General features: G+C 47.9%; 1 protein-coding gene across 2 annotated transcripts in view; it reads left to right on the forward strand.

Annotated features, from left to right (window-relative positions):
- DPF3 (double PHD fingers 3) overlaps positions 1 to 22,950 on the forward strand; it is a 261,634-nt gene that overhangs the window by 176,839 nt on the left and 61,845 nt on the right. For both annotated transcript variants that reach the window (XR_013960426.1, XM_080664984.1), the window contains exon 7: positions 11,145 to 11,282. Coding sequence is in view for 1 of the 2 variants with exons in the window: in XM_080664984.1 (XP_080521110.1) it covers positions 11,145 to 11,282 (138 nt within the window). In the remaining variant the exon portion in view is untranslated. The remainder of the gene's footprint in view (positions 1 to 11,144; positions 11,283 to 22,950) is intronic.

Here is a 22,950-nt window from a genome sequence, read left to right on the forward strand (position 1 = left end):
GCCCAGGAGGAGCTTCTTGGTGCCTAAATGTTGTAGGAACTGGACCAATCTCTTAAACTTGTGGAGCCCTCATTGGCTCTTGAGAAAAGCCATGACATTTAAAAGTCACAGGCATTGCCCAGCTGGTGTGGCTCAGTGGTTGAGCATCGACCCATGCACCAAGAGGTCCCCAATTCGATTCCTGGTCAGGGCACATGCCCGGCTTGTGGGCAGGTGTGCAGGAGGCCAATTGATGTTTCTATCTCTTCTCTCTCCCTTTCTTTCTCTCTAAAAGAAATAAAAACATAGTTAATAAAAAATCTTTATAAAAAATAAAAGGTTATAGGGATTGACACTACCCTAAGCACACAAGTCAGAGCGGGTGGCCTTTGTAGTATCCCCTGGATTTTGTCCCCAGCTGAGCCATGGCAGGGCTTTATCACTTGGGGCTCCTCCCCACTTGGGTTGGTGGTAGGCAATCCTCCATCCCCTAAATCAGTGGTTGGCAAAGTGCGGCTCGCGAGCCACATGCGGCTCCTTGGCCCCTTGAGTGTGGCTCTCCCACAAAATACCACGTGCGGGCGCGCACGTACAGTGCGATTGAAACTTCGTGGCCCATGCACAGAAGTCGGTTTTCGGCTCTCAAAAGAAATTTCAGTTGTTGTACTGTTGATATTTGGCTCTGTTGACTAATGAGTTTGCCGACCACTACCCTAAATGGTTGAGCAGAGAGAAGACAGGATTGTCTCGCAGGTTTGGGGAGATGCAGATGTCTATGAACCAGTCTGGTAGGGTGTGATTATCTTGTCAAAATGGCCTCTCGTTTTATCTGTGTCAGCCCCAGAAAAATATAGGGTTCCACTCAGGCTGAAAGAAAGAGCATTTGATGGGGGAATGATTGTGGAGGGATGGGCAAAATAAAGGGACTGACAAGGGAGGGCGTGTGCCTTCTCCATCCTGAGTCCCAAGGAACGTAAGCACAAGTGGCTCCCAGGGAGCTAGAGCCGTGGAGGGGCCGTAGTCCTTGCACCAGCACGCTGGCCAGGCAGGGATGGGCAGGGCACAAATCCCCAGCTTCCCTCATCTCACCCGCCCTTCTCCTGCTGGTGCCTCCTGCTGGCCAAACTCCATCAGAAGGAGAGGGCAAGAGCTGTGTGTAGAGATCAACTCCAGGCACAGAGCTTGGCAAATAGAGAATGACTAAGCGCATCTTTAGTCATGTGCTTCAAAGTTGCACAGACCTGAGTTCAATGCTGACTCTGCCATTTATCGAGTTGCTTCCATTCCCTCAGCCTCAGTGTCCTCATTTGTAAAAGGGGATGCTGATCCTCACCTTGTGACCTGTTGTGAGATTCAGTGTCAGAATGTGCGCCTGTCTGCAAGTGTGGTGCTTTGGAGGCATCGGCAGATAACAGGCATTGCTGGGTGGGTTTTACAGAGGAGCTGTGGAGAGAGGGAAGTGACCTCCTTGGGGTTGTATCTAAGTGTCACAGGGTAGAGCTGGAAATGAGATGCGGCCCTGTGACTCCCAAGGCCCAGGCTTTGTCTCTCGGACGCTCATCCCGTAATTGCTTTCAGTCGCTGCTTTCAGTCTCTCGGAAACCACTGGCTCAGATACCCACTGCGTGCTCCAAGTTGGGCTGATGAAAATGTGCCAGAGTCATTAAGTTATCAGTGGGGAAGGTGGCGGCTTCTCCTCGGCAGGAAGGATTCTGCTGTCTGCTGCAGCAGGCTTTGTTCACACAAACTGCCCCTGGTTCTCCCTCCTCCTCTTCCCTTCCCCCCTCCCCCCCTCCTCTCCTCTTCCCCTCCTCTCCAGACAGGGAGTGAGTGGGGTCGGGCTGGAGTGGGTGGCATGCTGTAAATATTCTGGGGCAACACTGAAGGTATTCATAACTCCAGACGGGAGGTCCTGCCTGGAGAATCCAGCTCTGCATGGGGAGGTGGGCAAGCACTATTTCTGCAGCTTGACAGATGGATCCGCTCCGGGGGAAGGAGAGAGAGGAAGGCAAGCTGGACCTTCCTTACTGTCACAGCCATTCCTCTCCATGCGCTTCATGCCAGGAATACAGTCCAGGAGCATGCTTGCCAAGGTGAAGAGAAGGGCCTTGGGTTGTGTGCAGGCAGGTTGACTGGCCCCGGGGTGATGGCTTCAGAGGTGCGTGATGCAAAGAAGTTTGCCCTGGGGAAGGAGACGGATGGGAGGGTGGGGGTGCAGCCCTGTCTGAATGCTTCAGCAGTCTTGGGGCTCCGTCTGATTCTGCATGACAGATAATTCCAGAGTGAGATTGCTGACATGATAAAAGGAGAGCAGATGGTTCTAATACTTTATTTCAGAATGTATCTCTCCCCATCCTCTTTTTCTTGCAACTCCATCACCCAGACTTCAGAGGAGAAAGTACTAGAAGCCCCCCCTCCCCTTTTGGGTTTATTTCCTTTGCTGATCCACTTTGATGGCGGTGGTGATAACAACAGTTGACAATGGCTGAGATGGACTGTGAGCCAGGCACTGTTTAAATGAATTCTCTCACGTAGCCCTCACAGCTGTGAGGTAGGTGTTCTGTCATGATCAGCCCAGAGAGGATGCTGAAGCACAGAGAGGTTTAGCAACTCCCCCAAGATCACACAGTCAGTCAGCAGCAGAGCTGGGATCTGAATCCAGGCAGTTCAGGTCCAGCCTGCCTACTTACCCCCTGTAGATCCTGTCCCTCTGAGGCAGGGCCGACCCCAGAGCAGGGCCAGAGCAGTTGTGGTGCTGACAGGACCACTGCTGTGTGGCTAACCACTCTGGCCAGATTTCCAAGGTTACCTCTGGGGGGAATTTTACACCTGACTCAGGACTGATTGGGTCCTGCCAGGGTTCATTGTGGCAGCAATTATGTTACCAAGCTGGCTGTTTGGCATAACCAGCCCCAGATCTCCACCCCTGGCCCCCGCAGGTTTCCAGAACCAGCTACCTAATTTGCGGGGCCTAGTGCAAAATGAAAATGAGAGGCCCTTTGTTTATAAGTATTAAGAATTTCAAGATGGTGACAGGGAAAGCATTAAACCAAGTGTGGGGCCCTTCTGAGCCCAGGACCCTGTCTGAATGTTCAGGTCACATGCCCGGAAGTGGTCAGAGTGGTAGGGAGATAGGATGAAATACAAAAGGTGATTTTCCTTCTCTTTCAAGCCAGTCAGTCAGGATTTCCAAGGCATTTCTTCTCATCTAAATGCAACTGTCTGATGTGGATGCAGTTCAACCATAATAAATCTTAGAAACCTCTTGTCCCTAGGATGAAGTCATTCCAAGGACTGGGGCTTGGGTCAGCAGCTTCCTTTTGGGGTCAGGCATCTTGCTTCATTACCTCTAATCCCTTCTAACCCTGACTTTCTTATCCCCTCTCCTCCCCCTTCTCTCTCCCTTTAGCCCATGATCTGCACAAGGAGCTACTCTGTAAAGCAGCGGTCGCCAACCGGTGGTCTGCAGACTACTGGTGGTCCGTGAGGTCCGAAAGGTTGGCGACCGCTGCTGTAAAGGACAAGCCCCCCTCAGCCTCCCTGATCCCACAGGCCCATCCGCCATCAGCCTCACTCTTTCCCTTCCACAGCCATACTGGAAGGGACAATCTGTTGGGCCCATCACTGCTTTCTCCTTCCCAGGGGCTCCCTATTCTCGCCTCCTCTTCCACAAGGTTGCAGGTTCCCTGCGCATTAAGTTCACCTAATTGCTAAACCCGTTGGTCTCTTCGCAATCCCCATTTTTCTTGACCCTTAGGCATCCGACACTGTTCTGGCTCTGCCTGTGTGCCCGAGTCTGCTCGTCTGTAGGATGGGGGGAGATTGCTGTGAGTGAATGTCCTTGAAGCCCTGGAGCAGGCCTGAGACATGGCACTCACTCGATAGTTAGCCAGGATTGGTGGTATTGCTTCTGTCCTCTGGAGACCCTGCTCCTCTGTGTTGCTGACTGCTGTGTGAGTCTTTCTTTCTTCTTCTTCTTCTTCTTCTTTTTTTTTTTTTTTTATAAATCTTTATTGTTCAGATTATTACAGGTGTTCCTCTTCCCCCCCCCCCCCCCGCATAGCTCCCATCTCTTCCCGCACCCCTCACACCCTCTTCCCCCTGAGAATTGTCAGTCCACTCCCTTTCTATGTCCCTGATTCTATTATATTCACCAGTCCATTCTGTTCTTCAGATTTTTTATTCACTTGATTTTTAGATTCACTTGTTGGTAGGTATGTATTTGATGTCATTTTGTTGTTCACAGTTTTTATCTTTACCTTTTTCTTCTTCTTTCTCTTCTTAAAGAATACCCTTCAGCATTTCATGTAATCCTGGTTTGGTAGTGATGAACTCCTTTAGCTTTTTGTTGTCTGTGAAGCTCTTTATCTGACCTTCAACTCTGAATGATAGCTTTGCTGGGTAGAGTGATCTTGGTTGTAGGTTCTTGCTGTTCATCACTTTGAATATTTCTTGCCACTCCCTTCTGGCCTGCATAGTTTCTGCCGAGAAATCAGCTGACAGTCGAGAAATCAGCTGACAGTCGTATGGGTACTCCCTTGTAGGTAACTAACCGTTTTTCTCTTGCTGCTTTCAAGATTCTCTCTTTGTCTTTTGCCCTTGGTATTTTAATTATGATGTGTCTTGGTGTGGTCCTCTTTGGATTCCTCTTGTATGGGGTTCTGTGCGCTTCCTGAACTTGTAAGTCTATTTCTTTCAGCAGGTAGGGAAAGTTTTCTGTCATTATTTCTTCTAATAGGTTTTCAATATTTTGCTCTCTCTCTTCTTCTGGCACCCCAAAAATTCGGATGTTGGTATGCTTAAAGTTGTCCCAGAGGCTCCTTACACTGTCTTCATATTTTTGGATTCTTTTTTCTTTTTGTTTTTCTGGTTGGGTGTTTTTTGTTTCCTCATATTTCACATCTTTGGTTTGATTCTTGGGGTACGTTGATCTACAGTTGAGTTTCTGTATATTCTTTATTTTATACAGTGTATCCTTAATTTCTGACTGGTCCTTTTCCATTTTTTTGGCATTCTCATTAAGATCCTTAAAGATCTCACTAAGTTTCTCGGCGGTTTTTAGAAGATTCTTGAGTAACCTTATAAATGTGGTTCTGAACTCTATGTCGTCCAGTAGTTTGCTTTCCTTCATTTCTTTCATTTGTGACATGTTTCTTTGTCTCCACATTTTGGCTGCTTCCCTGTGTTGATGGAGTGGCTTTGTGTGGTAGGTGACCTATAGGGGCCAGTAGCTCAGCCTCCCCAATCACCTGAGGTGGACGCTCTTGGTACACCCCTTTGTGGGCTGAGTGCAAAGTCTTGGTGTAGCTAAGCCTTGATTGCTGTTGGTACACTGGGAGGAATTGAGCTCCAGGCCAATTGGCTATGAGGATCCGCTGTGTCTATAATGGAAGAACTGCTGTGCTGGAGACACGCTTATGGTGCAGGGCTTGTTTCAGTGGGGCTTTGGTGCTCACTGAGTCTGCCTCTTGAATGTGTCACTTATGGATGTGAGGAGTTGAAATCTGGTGTCTCACACTGACCACTAGGTACACTGGCTTCTGGATCTCCAATGGGGTGCAGGTCAGCTACTGTCTGAGGCCACCCAGCAGGAGCTACAGCGAGAACTACAGTTTTCTCCTCTTTGCTTGGGGTTTGGAGGTTTTGGAGCTGTCTGACCCGGGCTGCAAGTTTGCTAGGTTAAGCTGCGATAGGGCAGGCCATTCATATGCTAAAGCCGCCGCTTGGAGCTTGGGTGGGTTTGTAGGTTGTGCGGGGCGGGGTCTCAGGGCGTCACTAGGCCAGGGCGTGGCAAACAGCAATGGCTGCCAGTTAGCTGGCTCTGCATCTCTGACCGCGTCCCAGCGCAGTAAACAATTATTCCTGCGCACAGCTCTGCAAGCAAGCCACCCTCACTTTCCGACCCGATGGCAGACAGTCCAGCTTCTCCCAGTAGGTCTTTGGGTCCCCCGTGTCTCCCCAGAAACTGGATTTCAGAGTAATCAGGGGCTTGTCTCCCTTTGGGTTGAAAAAAGCAACGCCTGCCGCCAGCCAGGATCGCGCACCTCCGTACCTCAGCTTTTCAGCGCTTGTGCACGTCTCAATGCTCTTTTCTCTTTCCTTCTAGTTGTAGAACTTCCACTCAGCCAGCTTTCCCATGGTTCTGGGTGATAGACGTTTTGTCTTTTAGTTGTAGTTTTGAAATTGTTGTGCAAGGCAGCAGTTTAGGTGTTTACCTACGCCGCCATCTTAAATCCTCGTGAGTCTTTCTTAACTAACTTGTTAGACACCAGTGTTTCTTTTTCTACCCAACTCTTAAAAACCACGGTTTTCTGAGATCTATCCTGTGTTCACACCTTTCATCTCTTCCTCCATCATCTCTCCTCTCCATGTCCATCACTTATTTCACCACCCTGCTAACTCCAAAATCCATAAATCTTTCCCAAGCTCCAGGTATGTAAGCCAGCCCAGACTGAACTCATTCTCTTTCTGCATCCTCTTACCAAGTTGCCCAAGTCAGAAACATGGGTGTTTTTATTTCTTCCTTTAGCTGATATTGAGTGCTGGCCATGAATCAGGCCCTGTGCTGCTCCCTGGGAATGTCAGACAGTGTGCAAACACACAGGGGCTGCCATGCTCCCAGCCGGTGGGAGGGACACATATTGGTACATGATTAGTTCTGGGAAGGTAACAAACCGGGATCCTAATTTTGATTGGAAAGAGTTCCCAGGGGAAGGACATTTGAACCAAGATCTGAAGGATAAGGAAGCATTTACCAGGCAACTTGGGGTGGGAGACAGTTTAGGCAGAGGAAAAAGCTTGTGCCAGTGCTCTGTGATGGAAAGAAAAATATTCAAGAAATGGAAAGGCCAGTGAGTGGGAGGGGAGGGCTGAGAAGGAGGTGAAATGTGGCATCGGTTGAGGCAGGGAGATGGGAAGAGGCTGAGGAGGTGGATGGGGCTGGGAGGTGGATGAGGCAGGGGAGGCAGGATGGGGCAGGGGAGGCAGATGTGGCTGGATAGCACATGGCCAGGAAGACTGTGTTAGTCTTTCTAGGCATCTCCTTGCTGTTTAAACTGACTCCTTTCTACCAGATTCTCTCTCTTTAAACCCTCTTTCATCCTGAAGTCCGCATTGTTTCACACGTAGAAAATTAAAATAGGGACCCTCAGTGCGCATGAAAAGTTCAGACTTGGTCAGTGGGTCCTCGGTGTTTGCGAGGGAAGATGGCAGAGCAGGTGCCCAAGTCTGTGCTGTTTGTGTGTCGGTCGCCCATCGCAGGAGTAGTTTTCAGAAAACTTGTAATTGATCAAAACATTTCAGAAAATTGGAGGATAGACAGTGCAGAGACATCCACAGATGAAATAGGAACCTCCTGATCATCGAGGGCGGAATTGGGTGAAGAAGATGGTGTTCCCATGAGTCACAGTGCCCCGCAGGTTACTAAAGACTTTGCCACATTTGATTATATACTCTGAACGGATGAAAGCAATCTGAGAGATTTGACTGGAAAAGGTAATCGAGTTGAAAACAGGTGCTGTGCTTTGTCTGCCTGGTGATATCCTGCTCATCTTTCAGGCCGCAGCTCATCCCACCTCCTCCGGGAAGCCACCCCCACCCCTCAGGCCCAGGTGCTGGCCCTCTTTGCAGGGTGCATGATTCCCTCCGGTGCATTTATCCCACCTTTCTGCTTCCTTGGCTTGTAGGCTTCCTCTGCTAGACGTTGAGCCCCTTGAAGGAGGGGAGTGGGGCTCATTGAACTCTTTTTTTTCTGGTGCCACATGCCTGGTCCCCCATGTTAGATGGTTAATAGTGTTTTTTTGTTTGTTTGTTTGTTTGTTTTAATGAGATGGTAGAAGCAGGTGAGGGGAAAATGAAACTCCATCTGGAGAGCCTATATATAGGGACCATGGGAAAGGGGTCTGGCTTCCAGGACCCTGTTGTGCTGCCTGGATCTTTTCTTCTAATAGTGACAACAGGTCTCAGGACAGCCTCTCACTGTCCTTGCCTGCCACTGCCATCCATTCAAGAGGACAGGTGCATGCTGGGCAGGCAGAGTCAAGCCTAAATATACCCACCTTCTAGCAGAGTGTTTTTCAAATGTTAGCATGCATCACCTGGTGGGCTGGTGAAAACACAGATCACCAGGCCCCACCCCAAGACTTTAAGGCAGTAAGCCTGGGATGGAGCCCAAGAATTTGCATTTCTTACAAGTTCCCAGGTGATGCTGATGGTGCTGGTCTGGGGACCACTCTGAGACTCTTCTAGCAAAAGGCTTTGCTCTAAAAGTCATTACTCTCTGTGGTGTTGGGGAAGGAGATATGGGAATCTTTTTGCTTCATTTTGGTTTTGTAGGTTTCAAGGACTATTGGTATGAGATTAATGTGGATAGTTACATCAGATTCTACACACTTACCTCCTCCCCACTCTAGGCTTTTCTACAAAGTGTTTCTGTGTTCATTCATCAACTATTCAGTGAATATGTTTTGAAGGTGTAATGCGTGCATGGCTACATATGAGGTGGAATTACTGATATCAAGATGAAATCATTGTGAAACTGTCCTTAAAAGAGGCCCTCTAGTACAGATATAACTAATTCAAGGAGTCCAAAAGAAGAAATGCCTCCTTGGACAGGTAGTGAATCCCCATCGTTGGACTTGGTCCAGGGCAGCCTTCTTGAGTATTCATGGTAATAAAACGATTTGATAGATAATTAGACCAAATGGTATTGAGATCCTGAAATTCTGTGATTAAGGAAGACAATGGTAATTGACATAACAAAATGGCAGAAATTAAATGCTGAGGGGTTTATAGAGGGAGATCTGCAGGCAGCCGAGGTTTCCCCATGTAAATACTGATATTATCATTCTTATTTTAATCAACATTTATTCCTTACCAACAGTATACTTGGTGATGAAATGGATTTATATCTAATGACCCATAATTTGCTGTTCATTGACCTCATGACATTTAAAAGGTTAACTAGAAAAAGCCACAAGCAAGCCCAGAGTACGCCCCAGGGAACTCTTTAGGTCCCACTTCCTGAGGCAAATGGAATTGAGATGTGTAGTACCATTTAAAAATTTTTTGCAATATTTACAGCAGGGAGAGGGAGATAATGTAAGTAGCCAATTGTAGGACTTAAATGTGTAGTCACTAGGTCACCAGCTTGAATCTCAGACTCTCACCTTACTAAGAAAGTTAAACCAATTGCCACATTCTGTAGTATGAGGCAAGGGTCCAAGTCCTCCTTTCTGGAGGGTTTGGTACTAATGGCATGGCAGACCAAGCCGATGCCTCTCACCCCTCACTGCCATCTATTGGGAATCTTTTATGTACTGGGTACTAAGTGAGACAGTTTACAAATATGACTTATAATTCCTTTAACCATCCTTCATGGTAAGTAGTACTGTCATCATTTTCAGATCAGAAAGGAGGCACAGAGAGATTATATGTCTTGTCTAATTTCTCTCAGCAAAACTCCTCAAGTCAACATAACCGTGGGTGCAAAATGCAATATTAGTGAATAGAGTGCTGCAGTGTGTCAAATGGCTAATACACTCTGACCAAATAGAGTGCATTCTTGGTTCAATAGAAGGAAACATTAGGAAATCAACATAATTCACTATCAACAAACCAGAGTCATATATGAGTAGGTGCTGAAAGAGCAGTCAATAGAATTCTATAATAAAGCTCTAAAGCAGGAATAAGAGAAACTACTTAAATTTGATAAAGACTAAAAATTAGCCACATGTTTTATTCGAATAAGTGAAACACTAAATCCAATGGCATTAAAATAGGAAAATCTTGCTTTTGCTATATTTAAGTGTCGGGTTAGTGCTTCTCACAAACTAATTAAGCTAAGAAGATAAAATAGTTTGTACAAATATGAGAAAGAAGAGATGACATCTATTTTTTTGCTAATGGTTGTAATACCTGAAAAAACTAAGAGAATTTAGTAAGAAAAGAAACCCTACCAGAAATAATAAAGGAATTGGCTAAGATGGCTGGAAACAGATCTTCTCTATACTATGGAGGTCACATAGCCAGTCAACTTGGGCACCTGGAATTAGCATTTGAACCCAGGTCTGATGATGAAGTCTGTACTCTTTTACCTTATGCAATATTTACACTCACTACTATAACACAGTCATGTGTAAGAGTCTCTTAAAGCTTGCAACTTCAGATTTTTCCGCAGATTGGGGGGAGGGGGTTGGCTCTGCTGGGGAAAGGTGGGGACTTGATGCGAAGGTTGGCATAGGATTTTTAGTAGAAGACCCTGGAGGCTTCTGCTACCAGCAATGTCATTCCTCTAAGAGCTGAGATATTGTTGGGTGAGGTTGGGGGTGGTGATCTGGTCTTAAGTTATTTAGCCAGACTTCTCAGATACTGAACATTTAACCAATAGAACTGCCCCCTTTTCTTCTTGGACATATTTATGTTGCTTATTGCCCTTGTCTCAGAGTGTCCATTTGAGAAGTAGTGCTTGCAAGGACACATTATTAGAGATTTGGTGTATCGGGATGCCAGGGCATCAAGGGCATAAGCTCTTGGTTGCACCAGCTCTACCAAACATGCCTTGGCTTCATGGTTTCCATGGTGAAAGTGGAACACGAAATCACTGAGTGATACATCAAGAATGTTATCCAGATCAAGCTTTTCTACTTCTGGCAGAGTCAACCGCAGGAAGGTGGATGAAGTAATGCACAGGAATCCAGGAGTCCTGGGTTCTAGTGGCTCTGCCACAACTAGCTGTGTGTTCCCAGGCAAATCACTTAGCCTTGCTGGGCCTCACTTGCTCTATCTGTGCCATGGGGTGTTGGACTGGATAGACTCCCAGTCCAACCTTCAGAGTTAAAATAATCATCACCATTACCATGTTCTAATGCTTTGCATAGAGATGACCTCATCACCAACAATCCTATGAGTTAAGTACTATTATCCCATTTTTCCTCCAAGAAGCAGGCACAGAGAGGGTAAGTGACTTGCCTAGGGTCTTACAGCTAGGAAATGATGTGGTTTTGGTCCTGTCCAGGGAGTTAGGGATTGGGGGTGGCAAAAACTTTCTAAAGGAACCCCAGCTCAGGAATGGATGGATGAGAGTCACTACCTGGGAGAATGATGGCAGTGGCTATAGAGGTTGCTGACATTTGTGTTTTTCCTTTCTTTCCTCTTTCCCTCTCTAGTCTGTGGCAAGCGCTACAAGAACCGACCAGGACTCAGCTACCACTACGCTCACACTCACCTGGCCAGCGAGGAGGGGGATGAAGCTCAAGACCAGGAGACCCGGTCCCCACCCAACCACAGAAATGAGAACCACAGACGTGAGTTCCCAGCTTTTGGGTTGGGGCAGTTATGAAGTGGGTGGGCAGGGCTGTGGAGCATTCCTTTAATGACCTGTGACATCTTCTGGTAATGACCGTGGGTTGGTCTCAATGTCCTGTGGTGGGTTGGCTCTTTCAACTCAGCCCCAGCTGCCCTTGTGGGTCAGCTGAGTCCTAGGCTGAGAGTGAGCTGGCCTGGGGTAGCATTGCAAGCTCTGCTTTCCGAGGAGGGCAGGTGAGTGTTAAGGCAGAAGGGAAATGTCCTTACCTGGCCATTGTCAGATGCCAGAGCTGCACCTCTTCCTCAGCTCCAGACGATCCCTTCACAGCTGGGACCTGAGCATATCCCTCGGCCATGTCAGTTCATACAGATACTCCAGATGTCTCCTTGGCCACCAAGAGATGTAGAAGATTCTTGATTTATTGTCTTGCCTGTTATAGGGTCTACAATTTTGGTACAGAGTTCTCCTGCCTTAGAAATAGTGCCCTGGAGCCTCCATGCTCTTTGCCTGAGTACTCAACCAGCAAACATGATCTGGGTGCACTTGATATTTGGGATGTTGGACTCGAAGACCCCAAATGATCCCTAAGATTTGTTTTTTCATTTCTATTCTTTCTTTCTTCAACATCCAGTTATGATTTAGGGAGTCAAAAAGGGCTTAGCATTCACATTTTGACTTGCCTCTTTAGCATTCCTTATGGGATGGGATAATGGGACCTTGAGGACTTACTTCAAGATGTGGGCATTCTAAGATCATTAGGTAAACGATAATTGTGGACATGCCATGTGTTTCCTATTATTTTTTTTTCACAAGATTGGCTGATAGTCGGTCTTAAAGTGAATAATTCAGTGTAATTAAAGGGATCAGACAGACCTTTAAAAATATTCAGACTCTAGGATTTGAGAGTGATTCCTCTACATTTCAGTCAATTGATGTTTATTGGCTGCCTTCACCAAATATTTGAAATAATTTACACAGTCCTTGGCTAAGACCTTTCTTTGGACTCGTGTGGGTTTTCACCTAACCCCTACCCCACCTTTCCCTTGTCATAGTGCCTTCTGTGTCATTATGCTCAGGCTGCCATAACAAAGTACAACAGAGTGGGTGGCTTAAAGGACACAGATTTATTTTCTTACAGTTCTGGAGGCTGAAGGCCCAGATCAATGTGCTGGCAGGGTTGGGTTTTCCTGGGGCCTCTCTCCTTGACTTGTGGATGGCTGCCTTCCTGTTGCCTCCGCACATGGCCGTCCCTCTATGCACGTGCACGTGCTGTCTCTGTGTGTGTCCATATTTCCTGTGCTCATAAAGACACCAGTCAGATTGGATTGGGGCCCTCCTAACAGTTTTATTTGAGCTTTTCTTCTACTTCTTTTTTTTTTTTTTGAGCTTTTCTTCTTAAATCACCTCTTTACTGGCCCTACTCCAAATATAATCACTTCCTGAGGTATTGGCTTCAACATATGAATTGTGGGGGACACAGTTCGGCCCCTAAAACCTTTCCTTCTTACTAGCTTTCAGGGTTCCAGACTTGTGTGTTTTCTTACCTAGTGTTGTCGTATGGACAGAGCTGGAAAAGCAGGGCAGGAGGGACTGACAGCTCTGCCCACTGTTCCTCACCAGCTGCTGAGTAGCTTCAGTGCCAACCTTCTCTCTGGGGTGAGGTTTCCTTGGTCCAGTCACCCTTGCTGTTCAGAAAGGAAAATATCTGCATTTCCATGTCTCTCCTCGTATCCCTTCTCTCATCTGAGTGGCCACGGTGTAGCTCTTGTCTTCTGTCAGGAGGAGGCTGGGAGTGACTTGGATTGGGTTGCTGTCTGGAAAGCATTTCTTGGCCATGGTTGCTCTCTCTAAAGTATTGATTAGGTTGGTTGCCATTATTTCTCTCTCCTCCAGTGCTGGTTTATCTCCTTGACATCTCCTCTTAAAGGCCAGGCATGTGTTCCTGTGTGTAGGTGCTCTCCTCACACTAAGGGTCTGGAATGCTTCTCTTTTGTCTGTCTCTCTTGTGTGTGCACAGTGATGGCCACAGCGGGGGAAGGCTCCTTTGGCCCCTCAGGTATACTGCAGGCCCTCAGTGGATCGAGACAGCCTCCTTAGCTCTTCCTGCGGTCCCCTCCCGCAGGCTGTTGACTTCAGAGATGGGCCCTTGCATAGTTTTCTCTGTCCCCCAGGATTTCCTCACACACTCTCCGGGGTCAGTGTCTCCTGCCTCCTCATGTCCTCACCTTGAGGCCAGATGGCTTTGCTCAGCAAGGGAGCTGTGTCTTCCCTCCTTCCTTCCTTCCTTCCTTCCTTCCTTCCTTCCTTCCTTCCTTCCTTCCTTCCTTCCTTCCAGATGGAGACACTTCCTTGACAAATCTCATCCCGATGCTTGTTCTCCTCTCCCTGTGGGTCTCTTAGTGAGCGCACCGCTCCAGCCCCTCTGAACCTTTCTCTTCCTTCCCTCCTTGCTGATGAGGAATGGGTTCTTCAAAAAGGATCATCCGACTACCCAAGGATTTGAAACTGCAGAGAAAGGAATAACTCTACCTGGGCTCCTCTGGGGCCTCCTCTCACAAGGAAGCTTCCAGAAGCCTCACAAACACCTTTTTAATGACATCTCCTATCAGTGCCCCCTTTGTGATTGACCTCAATTTGGCTACTAGGGAGGGTGGGGCAGAAAGGCCTTCAATGTCCATAGAAGCCGTCCTTTTCCTCTTCCCCCATTTCCCTGGATGAATCTGAGAGACAGCAATCTTGCCCAGATTCTCTGCACCACACTGGCCCCCCATCAGCGTGCTGCTCCGAATGTGTGCTCGGTTTCCTCCGCATTCCCCTGGTGAGCAGCCCCCAACCATTTTCTCGGGAGCACTAATTGCCAGCATCCTTAATACCCAGTCATTAGCTGCTCCCACTGCTTGCGGTGGGGGTGGGCTCCCATCCGTCCTGCCCCTAAATGCCACTGGGGCTGTGTGGTGAATCGAATGTGACAGCTCTGCAGCATCCTAAGGTCTCAGCTCTGTGATCCTCCCTTGGCAAGGCTTGTGGAGTGGGGGAGGGAGGCAGGGGAGCTTAATCCTCGAGGCTAATCTGCAGTCCCTCAGGAATCGGTCTGGACGCTGGACGCCAGTGCGGTGGGAATGCTGACTTTTCCATCTTTAGCCTGACCCGAGCTGCTGGTGAGCACAGGCCTCTCGGAAAGACAGCCCTACAGACGCAGGCGTTTCTAGGGCCCTGGGCAGCTGGCTTGCACCACCTGCAGCAGAGAGGCCTTTTGACTTTGGTCCTCCTGCTGTCCCTCACTGCATCTCCCCCAACTGTGTCTCCAGCAGAGCCCATTGCTCATCCCTGCGCCTGCTGCTGCTGAAAGGGCAGAGTGGAGCTGGCATTGACCTTCTCCGAGCCAAGCTGCCCTGGGCTGCCAGCTCAGCATTGACTGCCATTCCTTCCGTCCTGCCCCCTCCCAGCTGATGCTCTCTGTTCTTTGTTCCTCTCCTAGTCTCTCATTCCCCCCCCCCCCCCCCCCGGGCACACGTTTCTTGTCCTCCTGTAGGCTTGTCCCCTTTCCTCTGTGCCCTTGCCTGTCTGCCTCAACTACGGGCACCCCAGGGCTGCTAGGAGCTCCAACACTCCCCTGGGGAGCGAGTGCTTTTCTGATGAGGTCTTCCCCACCTGAGCTGCTGCCCTTCTCTCCCTGTGGGAGGCTGGATTCTTCTCTCTTCCTCCATTGCTCTTACCACCTTCATCTCCTTTTTATAAATGAAATCACTGTGTGTGTGTGTGTGTGTGTGTGTGTGTGTGTGTGTGTGTGTGTATGTGTAAGAGAGGGAGTGCTTGGGCGGGTAGGATTCTGAGAGGTATCTCTCAGAAGCATTCTGTTGTGACTCTTTTAATGCCACTTTGGTAAACAGCCCCAGTGGGGCTAAGGTAGCAGAAAGAGTGCTAGATTAGAACTCCAAACTCCTTTGACACAGGCTTACAAGGTCGAAACTCTTCTTGAATTTCTTTTTACCTTCTCTGTGCAATGGGAATCTGTTACAGATGATGTTTTTAAGGTATTTTGGGGTGGGTGTGAGCATTTATGAGGTCCTAAACCTGGATGGAAAAGCTATGTGAATACATTCAGTCTAATCCATTCATCTGTCCATCCATCCATCCATCCATCCATTCATCCATTGGTTTAGTAGCCTTGCACTGAGTGCTGCTTTGTTCCCTGTCCTTGAGCAGCTCCCAGTCTTGCGTGGGCATGTGTACTAGGGCACGTGCAGTGTGGGTGAGGGAGCAAAGGCTATGAGGCACACACAGTACACGTCCACCCTGTTGGGCAGGTGTGCTCTCAGGGCAGCAGCAGCACCTGGGACTTGTTGGAAATGCAGATTTTTGGCTCCAGCGGACCTCCTGAAACAGAGACTCTGAGGGTGGGGACCCGTGTTTCAAGAAGCCCTTAGGGCATTCTGGTGCCACTAAAGCTTGAGCACCACTGCATTAGGGGATTTGCAGAGGCTTCACTGAGGAGGTGACATTCACGGTAGCCCTTGAGGAATGAGGAGGAAGTTTTCAGGAGATGGAGGTAACTGCATGTACAAAGGCAGGGAGGTATAAAGTAGCATGGCGCATCAGACAGTTGGGAATACTAGTTGGATCTGACGGCATTGAAGGATGGTAGACATGTTGGCAGAGGCCACAGTTGGAAGTGTCTTCTGTGTGTGGTGTCGTCATCTTGTAGGAAATGGAGAGCGACAGTAGCATTACTGGAGGACAAGACCAATAATTTATAAGGAAATCTGTCTGGCATAGTATTAATTGTTAAATGGTATATCTCTTATTTCATAGCATAAATGAGTATAAAATGCTCTCTATAACATACTTAGAACTCCTAAGAGGAACATGTTTTTTAAAATATGGGTCTATAAAATTTATTTCAAGCCTATTTTCAAGTCCATGGAGTAGAAGTCAGGTTGTCCTAGGTCTCGGGAGGTCTTAGTCTTCCCTGCAATGGTGGTGTGCCAGGCACATAGGTTTCCCTATCTATCTGTCAGGAGAAGGAAAGGCCGCATTGTCAGGCACCTTTGGAGCAAGTTGTACTCTGTAGAACTGAAGGAGGAGAGTCGAGTTGATGAAGGGTAATGTCGGCTGATTAGATAATCTGAAAATTAGTCTGATAATGGGCAAATTATCTAAAAGAAGCATATGATGTCATTGCCACATTGATAGGAGAGATATAACAGATGTTGTCTTCTGACTTCTCTGTCCTCTACTGCATGGCCCCAGGGCAACAAGGAAGACTGAAAATTACCTTTGACACAAGCTTAGAAATTTTGGACCTGAAAGATGCCTGAAAAGCCATAAATAAAGCTGACACAGTCCACTATTTACCCAACCTCCGTGCAGGGAAATCAGGCTTTTTACAGGGGACAGAAGGAAAGTTCAGACATGGGACTCTGTCTGGGAAAGTGAGCTGCTTCTTGCTTCCTGAGGAGCAAGTTTGGAAACTAACAACAGATGTTCTTTAGGTACATTATTACATCATTATTTAAGCAAGTAGCTTACAGATTGCAAAGTGAAGAAGAACCGAGGGGTTGCTTTGGCCTTGAGAGTAGACTTGGAGTTAATTTCCTAGTCCTGTGGATCATCCACACCCGGTGGCTGAGAGAATGGCATTGGAATTGGCCAGGCCAGGGTGTGTCTCGTAACTGCCACTCTGGTCAGTTACTTACTGACATGTGACCTTGTGCCTCAAGTGCCACCACATCTCTGCTTTTTCGTTGCCTCATCCATAAAGCCGTGAGCATAATCACTGGACCTCATGGGGTTGCTGCGAGTCTTCAGTGGGGTGGGGTGAGCATTTGGCACCATGCCTGCACACTGTGAATGCTGATATCCCATCTCTGTGCCATTTGGACCAACAGAGCATGTCTGTGACCACAGATGGCTGATCTGAGTTAGGACCCATCTGCGACTGTGCGATACTGTGGTGCTAACTGCCTATGGGGGTCTCATTGGCATCAGGCGTAAATATCAGAGCCTGACCTGGCCCTGGCAGATCCTTTGCTAAATTTTAGATATGGGACACCAATCCTTCTACACAAGCTGCACATGTGCATTTATTGAGAACTTACAGTGCATATGCCCACTTGTGGGGCTTGGTGATGGGCCTCCAAAAAGGCATCACAAGGGGCTCAGCCTTAGGAGAACTTCTGGTTTAATTGGGAAGTAAGATGAATGCTTGGAACCCAGAGAGAGGAAGCTATGGGGCAGAATCCAGCCAAGTGTGGTATTTATCAACCTGTTTCCCCAGGATCAGGCATGCACCCGCCACCTGCCTTTCTGTGAGCCTCATTTCTCTTACATTTTTCATTTAATCACCTAGAATGTTCAGGATTGAAGAGTTCCATGTCCTAAGAAATGATGATGTCAGTACTTGCCGACATTCCTTGAATGTGTCAGACACTGAGCTAAGAGCGCCACATTTATGTCATTCATTCCTCACAACAAAGGAGGTGGGCGGGTATCCTCTAGAAGACATACCAAGTTGCACAGAGACTGAGTATGTGCCCGTGCACGGATGGGAATTCTCTAGTCATCTGTCACTTCTTTTCCTGCCTTATCAGAGATAAAATTATTTCGCATCTAGGAGAGGAAAGAGGCAAGGAAATTGTGGAACACCTACTAGGCACCAGGCAATTTACGTGTATCATCTCGTGTAATGTTACAAGTCCATGAGGCACATGTTATCGCTCTCATTTTGCGGAGTAGAAAACTGAGGCTCAGAAAGGGTGAGTAATTTGTCTTAAGTAACACAGTTAGCAAGATGGGAAGCTGAACTGTGAATGTGCTTGAGGTGGGCACCATTCAGTTACGTCAGTGCATTGGAACTGCACGTGATGGATCCCAGTCTTAGTCTGGATCTTTGTCATGGTCCTGCTGATTGCTTCTCATTTTCACCTTTAGACCAATTGTCAAAAGAATCATATTTCCTGGTGACTTTTCAAGAGAAATTAATGTTTTAATGGGCAGTATCTTAGTTAGCTCAAGCTTCCATGCCAAAGTAGGCAGGGTGGCTTCAACAACTGGACTTTATTTCTCACAGTTCTGGTGACTGGAAGTCCCAGATCAAGGTGTCAGCAGGGTTGGTGTCTGTGAGAACTCTCCCCTTCAGTTGGTTTTCTTGTGTCCTCACAGGGCCTTTCCTGGGTTCATGTGGGTGGAGAGAAACAAGCTCTCTGGTGTCTCTTCTTATAAGGGCACGAGATCCCACCATGAGGGCCCCATCCTCAGGACCCACCTAACCCTAATCACCTCCCAAAGTCCCCATCTCCAGTACCATCCTATTGGGGTTAGGTTTCCAGCGTATGCATTTGGGGGAGACACTATTTCGCCCATAGGTAAATTTAGTCTCCCAAAGTAATTTGAACTGTGTGTGGTGTTATATGGACCTCACCCCCTCATTACAAATTCTACTTGAAACATGAGTTTATAAATGCGTTTTACTTTTAAAAAATCACACAATACTCCATTCAACAATTTTGAAGATTCATCCTTGGCTCTTTGTTTTCTTTCACCACCCACCCAGGTCAGCTCCCCTCCAAAATATACCCCAGATCTCTCCCTTTCTTCATCTCCTAGCCACACCGGCTCCTTCTTGGATCATTGCATCTTCTTTATTGGTTTCTCCGCCTCTCTTCTTACCTCTTATAGTCTATTCTCCTCTTACAGTCTATTTTATTTCTTTTTAAAGTATAAAGTAGATTATGCCATTCCCGGCTCTCAATACTTCTATTCAACACTTGAATATAACTCAAACTCCTCACCTTGAAGGCCTGCATTTTTTGCTTCTCAAAGTGTGGTCAGCAGCACCAACATCACCTGGGACCCAGGTGATTGTCTTGTCCAGGTTTGCCCAAGCCATTCCCAGTTCTAGACCGACAATCCTGTGCCCTGGGAACCCCTTGGTGCCACCCAAATCCAGACAGTTGACTACCTGGCAGGGAAGCTTATAAGAAATGTGGAATCTAGGGACCTATCTCCAGATTTTAATCATAATCTGAATTTTAATGAGATCCCTCACATTTAAGAAGCCCAGGCCTCCAAGGCCTGCCAGCCACTCTGATTTGACTTCCCTCAAGTATGTGGTTGCGTGTGCCTAGGGTAGGGCAGTATCAAGCGGGCCAGCTAAGAGCCATACTGCCTGGGTTGATAGCCAGCGTAGCCACTTACTGACATGTGACCACAGACAAGCTACTTAGCTTCCTTGTGCCTCAAGCGCCACCTATGTAAACAAGAATATCTATCTCATAGGGTTACGTGGTGATTAAAGATTCATTCAGGTGAAGCACAGCATGAACAGAAAATACGTGTGACGCAATGTGTGTGTCTCACATGTTGCGTAGAGCCATGGTTCTCGAGCTTGCACACAATGACATCCCCTGGAGGGTTCATTAAAACACAGACTGCTGGATCCCACCCGAGTTTTGCTACACCAGTAGGTCTGCGGTGGAGCCCTAGAATTTGCATTTTTAATAAGTTCCCAGGTGAACTGTTGCCTCAGAGAAATCCAGCTTTTGAAGACTGGTTGTCAATCTATTTCCTTATAATTATTTTCTTTCGGATGCACTGAGTCAGGTAACTGGCCAGGAATCAGGCTGCACTGTTAACTCTAATGGCTAGTGTTGGTTTCCATTCTTTCCTAACGTTCCATTCTCCCTGGGCACATGTCTCCATAGCTCCCAGCACCTGCTGCCTGGCTTGCTCTCTGAGTGTGTCCCCATCTGGGCCCTCCTCCCTGGCTGGGCTTTCCCTCAGCTCTGGTGCCTGGATTCTGTCCTAATCTTGAGGTCTGAAACTTGAGGCTCATCCTTTTCCTTTTCCTGAATACTGTTTTTCAGTCTGAAGGACCCAGAAAATGCTGGTTCACTGTGGACTGATGGGGTTGACATACCTGAGTCCTGTGGAGGTGGTGGTGAGGAAGGGTGCAGAGGGGCTGGGCTGGGCAAGGTAGGAAGGAGGCTTCCTAAATTCTAATAACACAACAATATCCCAACAACCTAAATGGATAAAGCTTAGCTGACTCTATAGCACCAGGACCAAGATGTCCTGTAGTTCTCTAGGGAAATGACACTTCATTCAGAGCCCTGTTGACATAGTTGCTCTCAGATGAAACCATTTCTCCCTCAACCGACTCATTTGGTGGCAATAACATTTGCTGCACCAGGGCATGGACTGACCCACATGACCTTCTGCTGGAAAATTGAAACATCCCCTGTGCTTTTCCTAATCAGCACTGAGAAGAGTAATCAGTTTTGCTTGGTCTTTTTCTTCCTTTTCTGAAGCATCAGTGACAGACCTGGTGTTGCTGGCCCAAGTCTGGAGCACAAAGGACATTACTGATGGGTCATTTCTGGCCCCAGATCTGTGATGTGGTGTCCAAACTGCTGGCCAATTGTAACTCTAACCAAATACATCTGTCAAGATGGAGATCTCAGTGTGAGAATACATGTTTTCTGTTTCTGTAGCAGTGTTTAAGAGTAAATATTCTCAAGGCCCATGTCTAACAGTTTGAGTTTCGTATTTCATAAAGATGGAGGAAATGAAGGTAGATGCAAAGAAGGGTAGGATGGCTGACACCACATTTTAAAACACAAAAGCACACAGTAAAACATGACTTGTTTTCTCATTGGTTGGTGCAGAGGTCCTGGCAAGAGACTGAACATGGGACTCAAGGGGCTCTTGGGCCAACTGAGTCTGGGGGTTCTTAATTCCTTTCATCTGGTTTTCTAAGAAATGCCTAAGGGTGAGGATTCCTGCAGGAGGGCAGTCCTGTTGGCTTCTTTTCCTTCTCCATCTTATTTTTTTAAAATATATTTTTATTGATTTCAGAGAGGAAAGGAGAGAGAGATATCAATGATGAAAGAGAATCACTGATCCACTGCCTCTTGCACGCCTTCCACTGGAGACCGAGCCCACAACCTGGGCATGTGCACTGACCGGGAATCTAACCACAACCCTAGTTCACAGGTCGACACTCAACCACTAAACCATGCCGGCCAGGCCCCATTGGCTTCTTCACTGCAGCGTTAGTCCCCCATTATTCCTATTCCTTCCTCTTTCTGTCCCTGCCATGAATGGGACTGACACTGGCAGTGCCTTAGCATCGTCACTCAGTACTTGGGGAATACTTTGCATATACTCAGTTTCTGTTTTTGACTTTTCTTTGCCTGGCAGAGCCTCCCCCCACCCAAAGACTCTGCCAAGATTTGTCCATTCTTTCATTAAGTATTTATTGTCAACTCCGAGTCAATCACTGCGCCAGGTGCTGGGGATTCAGAGATGAAAGGCACTGTGCCTGCCCTCAGGGAGCTCACAGCTAATAGGGAAGAGACACCTACCCAAGCATGAAGCAGCATGAAAGGCTGAGCTCCTCTGGGTTTGGAAAACTTTGCTTTTTTGTCTCTTCTTTCACCCTATTTAATACTCAAACAGTGGGCCTATAAGGGACTTGAAGACGCCATCTAGCATATTCTGTTGCCTCTGGTAGGTGTGCACTCAAAGGGCTGAGTCTGGGGACGCCTTCCCAGGTTCAAAGGCCTCTTCGGAGACGCCCACTCCTCTGAACACGCCTTTATGTCACTGCCTTTGTCTCGTAGCTTGTGCTCCATTCAGCTCCTTCCGTCTCATGTTGTCCTTGATAATTCGGAGTGTGGCGACTTAGCTCCTTCCATAAACGTGAAGACATTAAAAGAGCCCTGGGCCTTCCCTTCTCCAGCGGCGCCTGGAATCGTTCTGCACCAGCAGCCCCTCCTAACCCTTGTCCTACATTCTCAATGTGGTCAGTGTCAGGCAGCAAAATGGCCGGTTAGGGAGACAGTTCTCTCTCCCGTGGTGAGTGGAGCCCAGTGTCTGTTTTCCCGCCAGGCTCTGGAGTCCCTGCCTTCCCCATTCGGGGAGGAAGGCAGCCTTTGTCTTCCTCCAGGAGCCCAGGACAGGGCCCACATTGCTACTAGGTGTCCAAGAAGAACCAGCCTGAATGGGGTCCCAACATTTTTATTCTTTGGATCTGAGGGATTTATTTTTTCATCTCTTCTAGGGAAGCAATGAAAAAAGGTGTCAGGGCTTGGAGATAATTTATATGAGTAAACACGCAAGGCGTAGGGTGAGCAAGAGCATGAGAATTAAGGCCATTTATCCCGGCTCTGAGGCTCGGTTTGCCCTCTGGTCCAGCCTTTCTCACAGTCTTTATCTCATCACGTTAACCCTCTTCTCGCTGTTCTCCTCACGGGGCCCAGCACACATCTCTGCACAGCTGCCTTCTGGGCTCCAGCCTTCGCTGCCTCCCCCTCCCCCGCCCTCGGCCCTCATTAAAGGCCGGGTAGAAGGTAGCTGATGTGGCGGTGGCCTCCAGCTGAGGCCTGCTCTCTGATTCTGAAGGGAAGGCACGTTGGCTTACACCCCCTCTCTTTCCCAGTCTCCAAAGCTTCCTCCTCCAGCCTGGCCTGTCTGTGTGGCCAGCCTGGGGCTGCCTTTCCCTCTTTTCCTGCCCCCTCTCTTTACTCCGTCCTGTGAAGCTGCGCTCTGCACAGCCAAGTGCACCAGGCGAGGATGCTTTACACTTGAGAGATGAAGTAATAACAGGTGGCAAGACCAGAGGCTGCCGGAGCCCAGGATTCCAGTTGCCATGGAAACATGTCAGA

This window comes from Plecotus auritus, assembly GCF_963455305.1.
Source record: "Plecotus auritus genome assembly, chromosome: 1".
Classification (NCBI taxonomy): Eukaryota; Metazoa; Chordata; class Mammalia; order Chiroptera; family Vespertilionidae; genus Plecotus; species Plecotus auritus.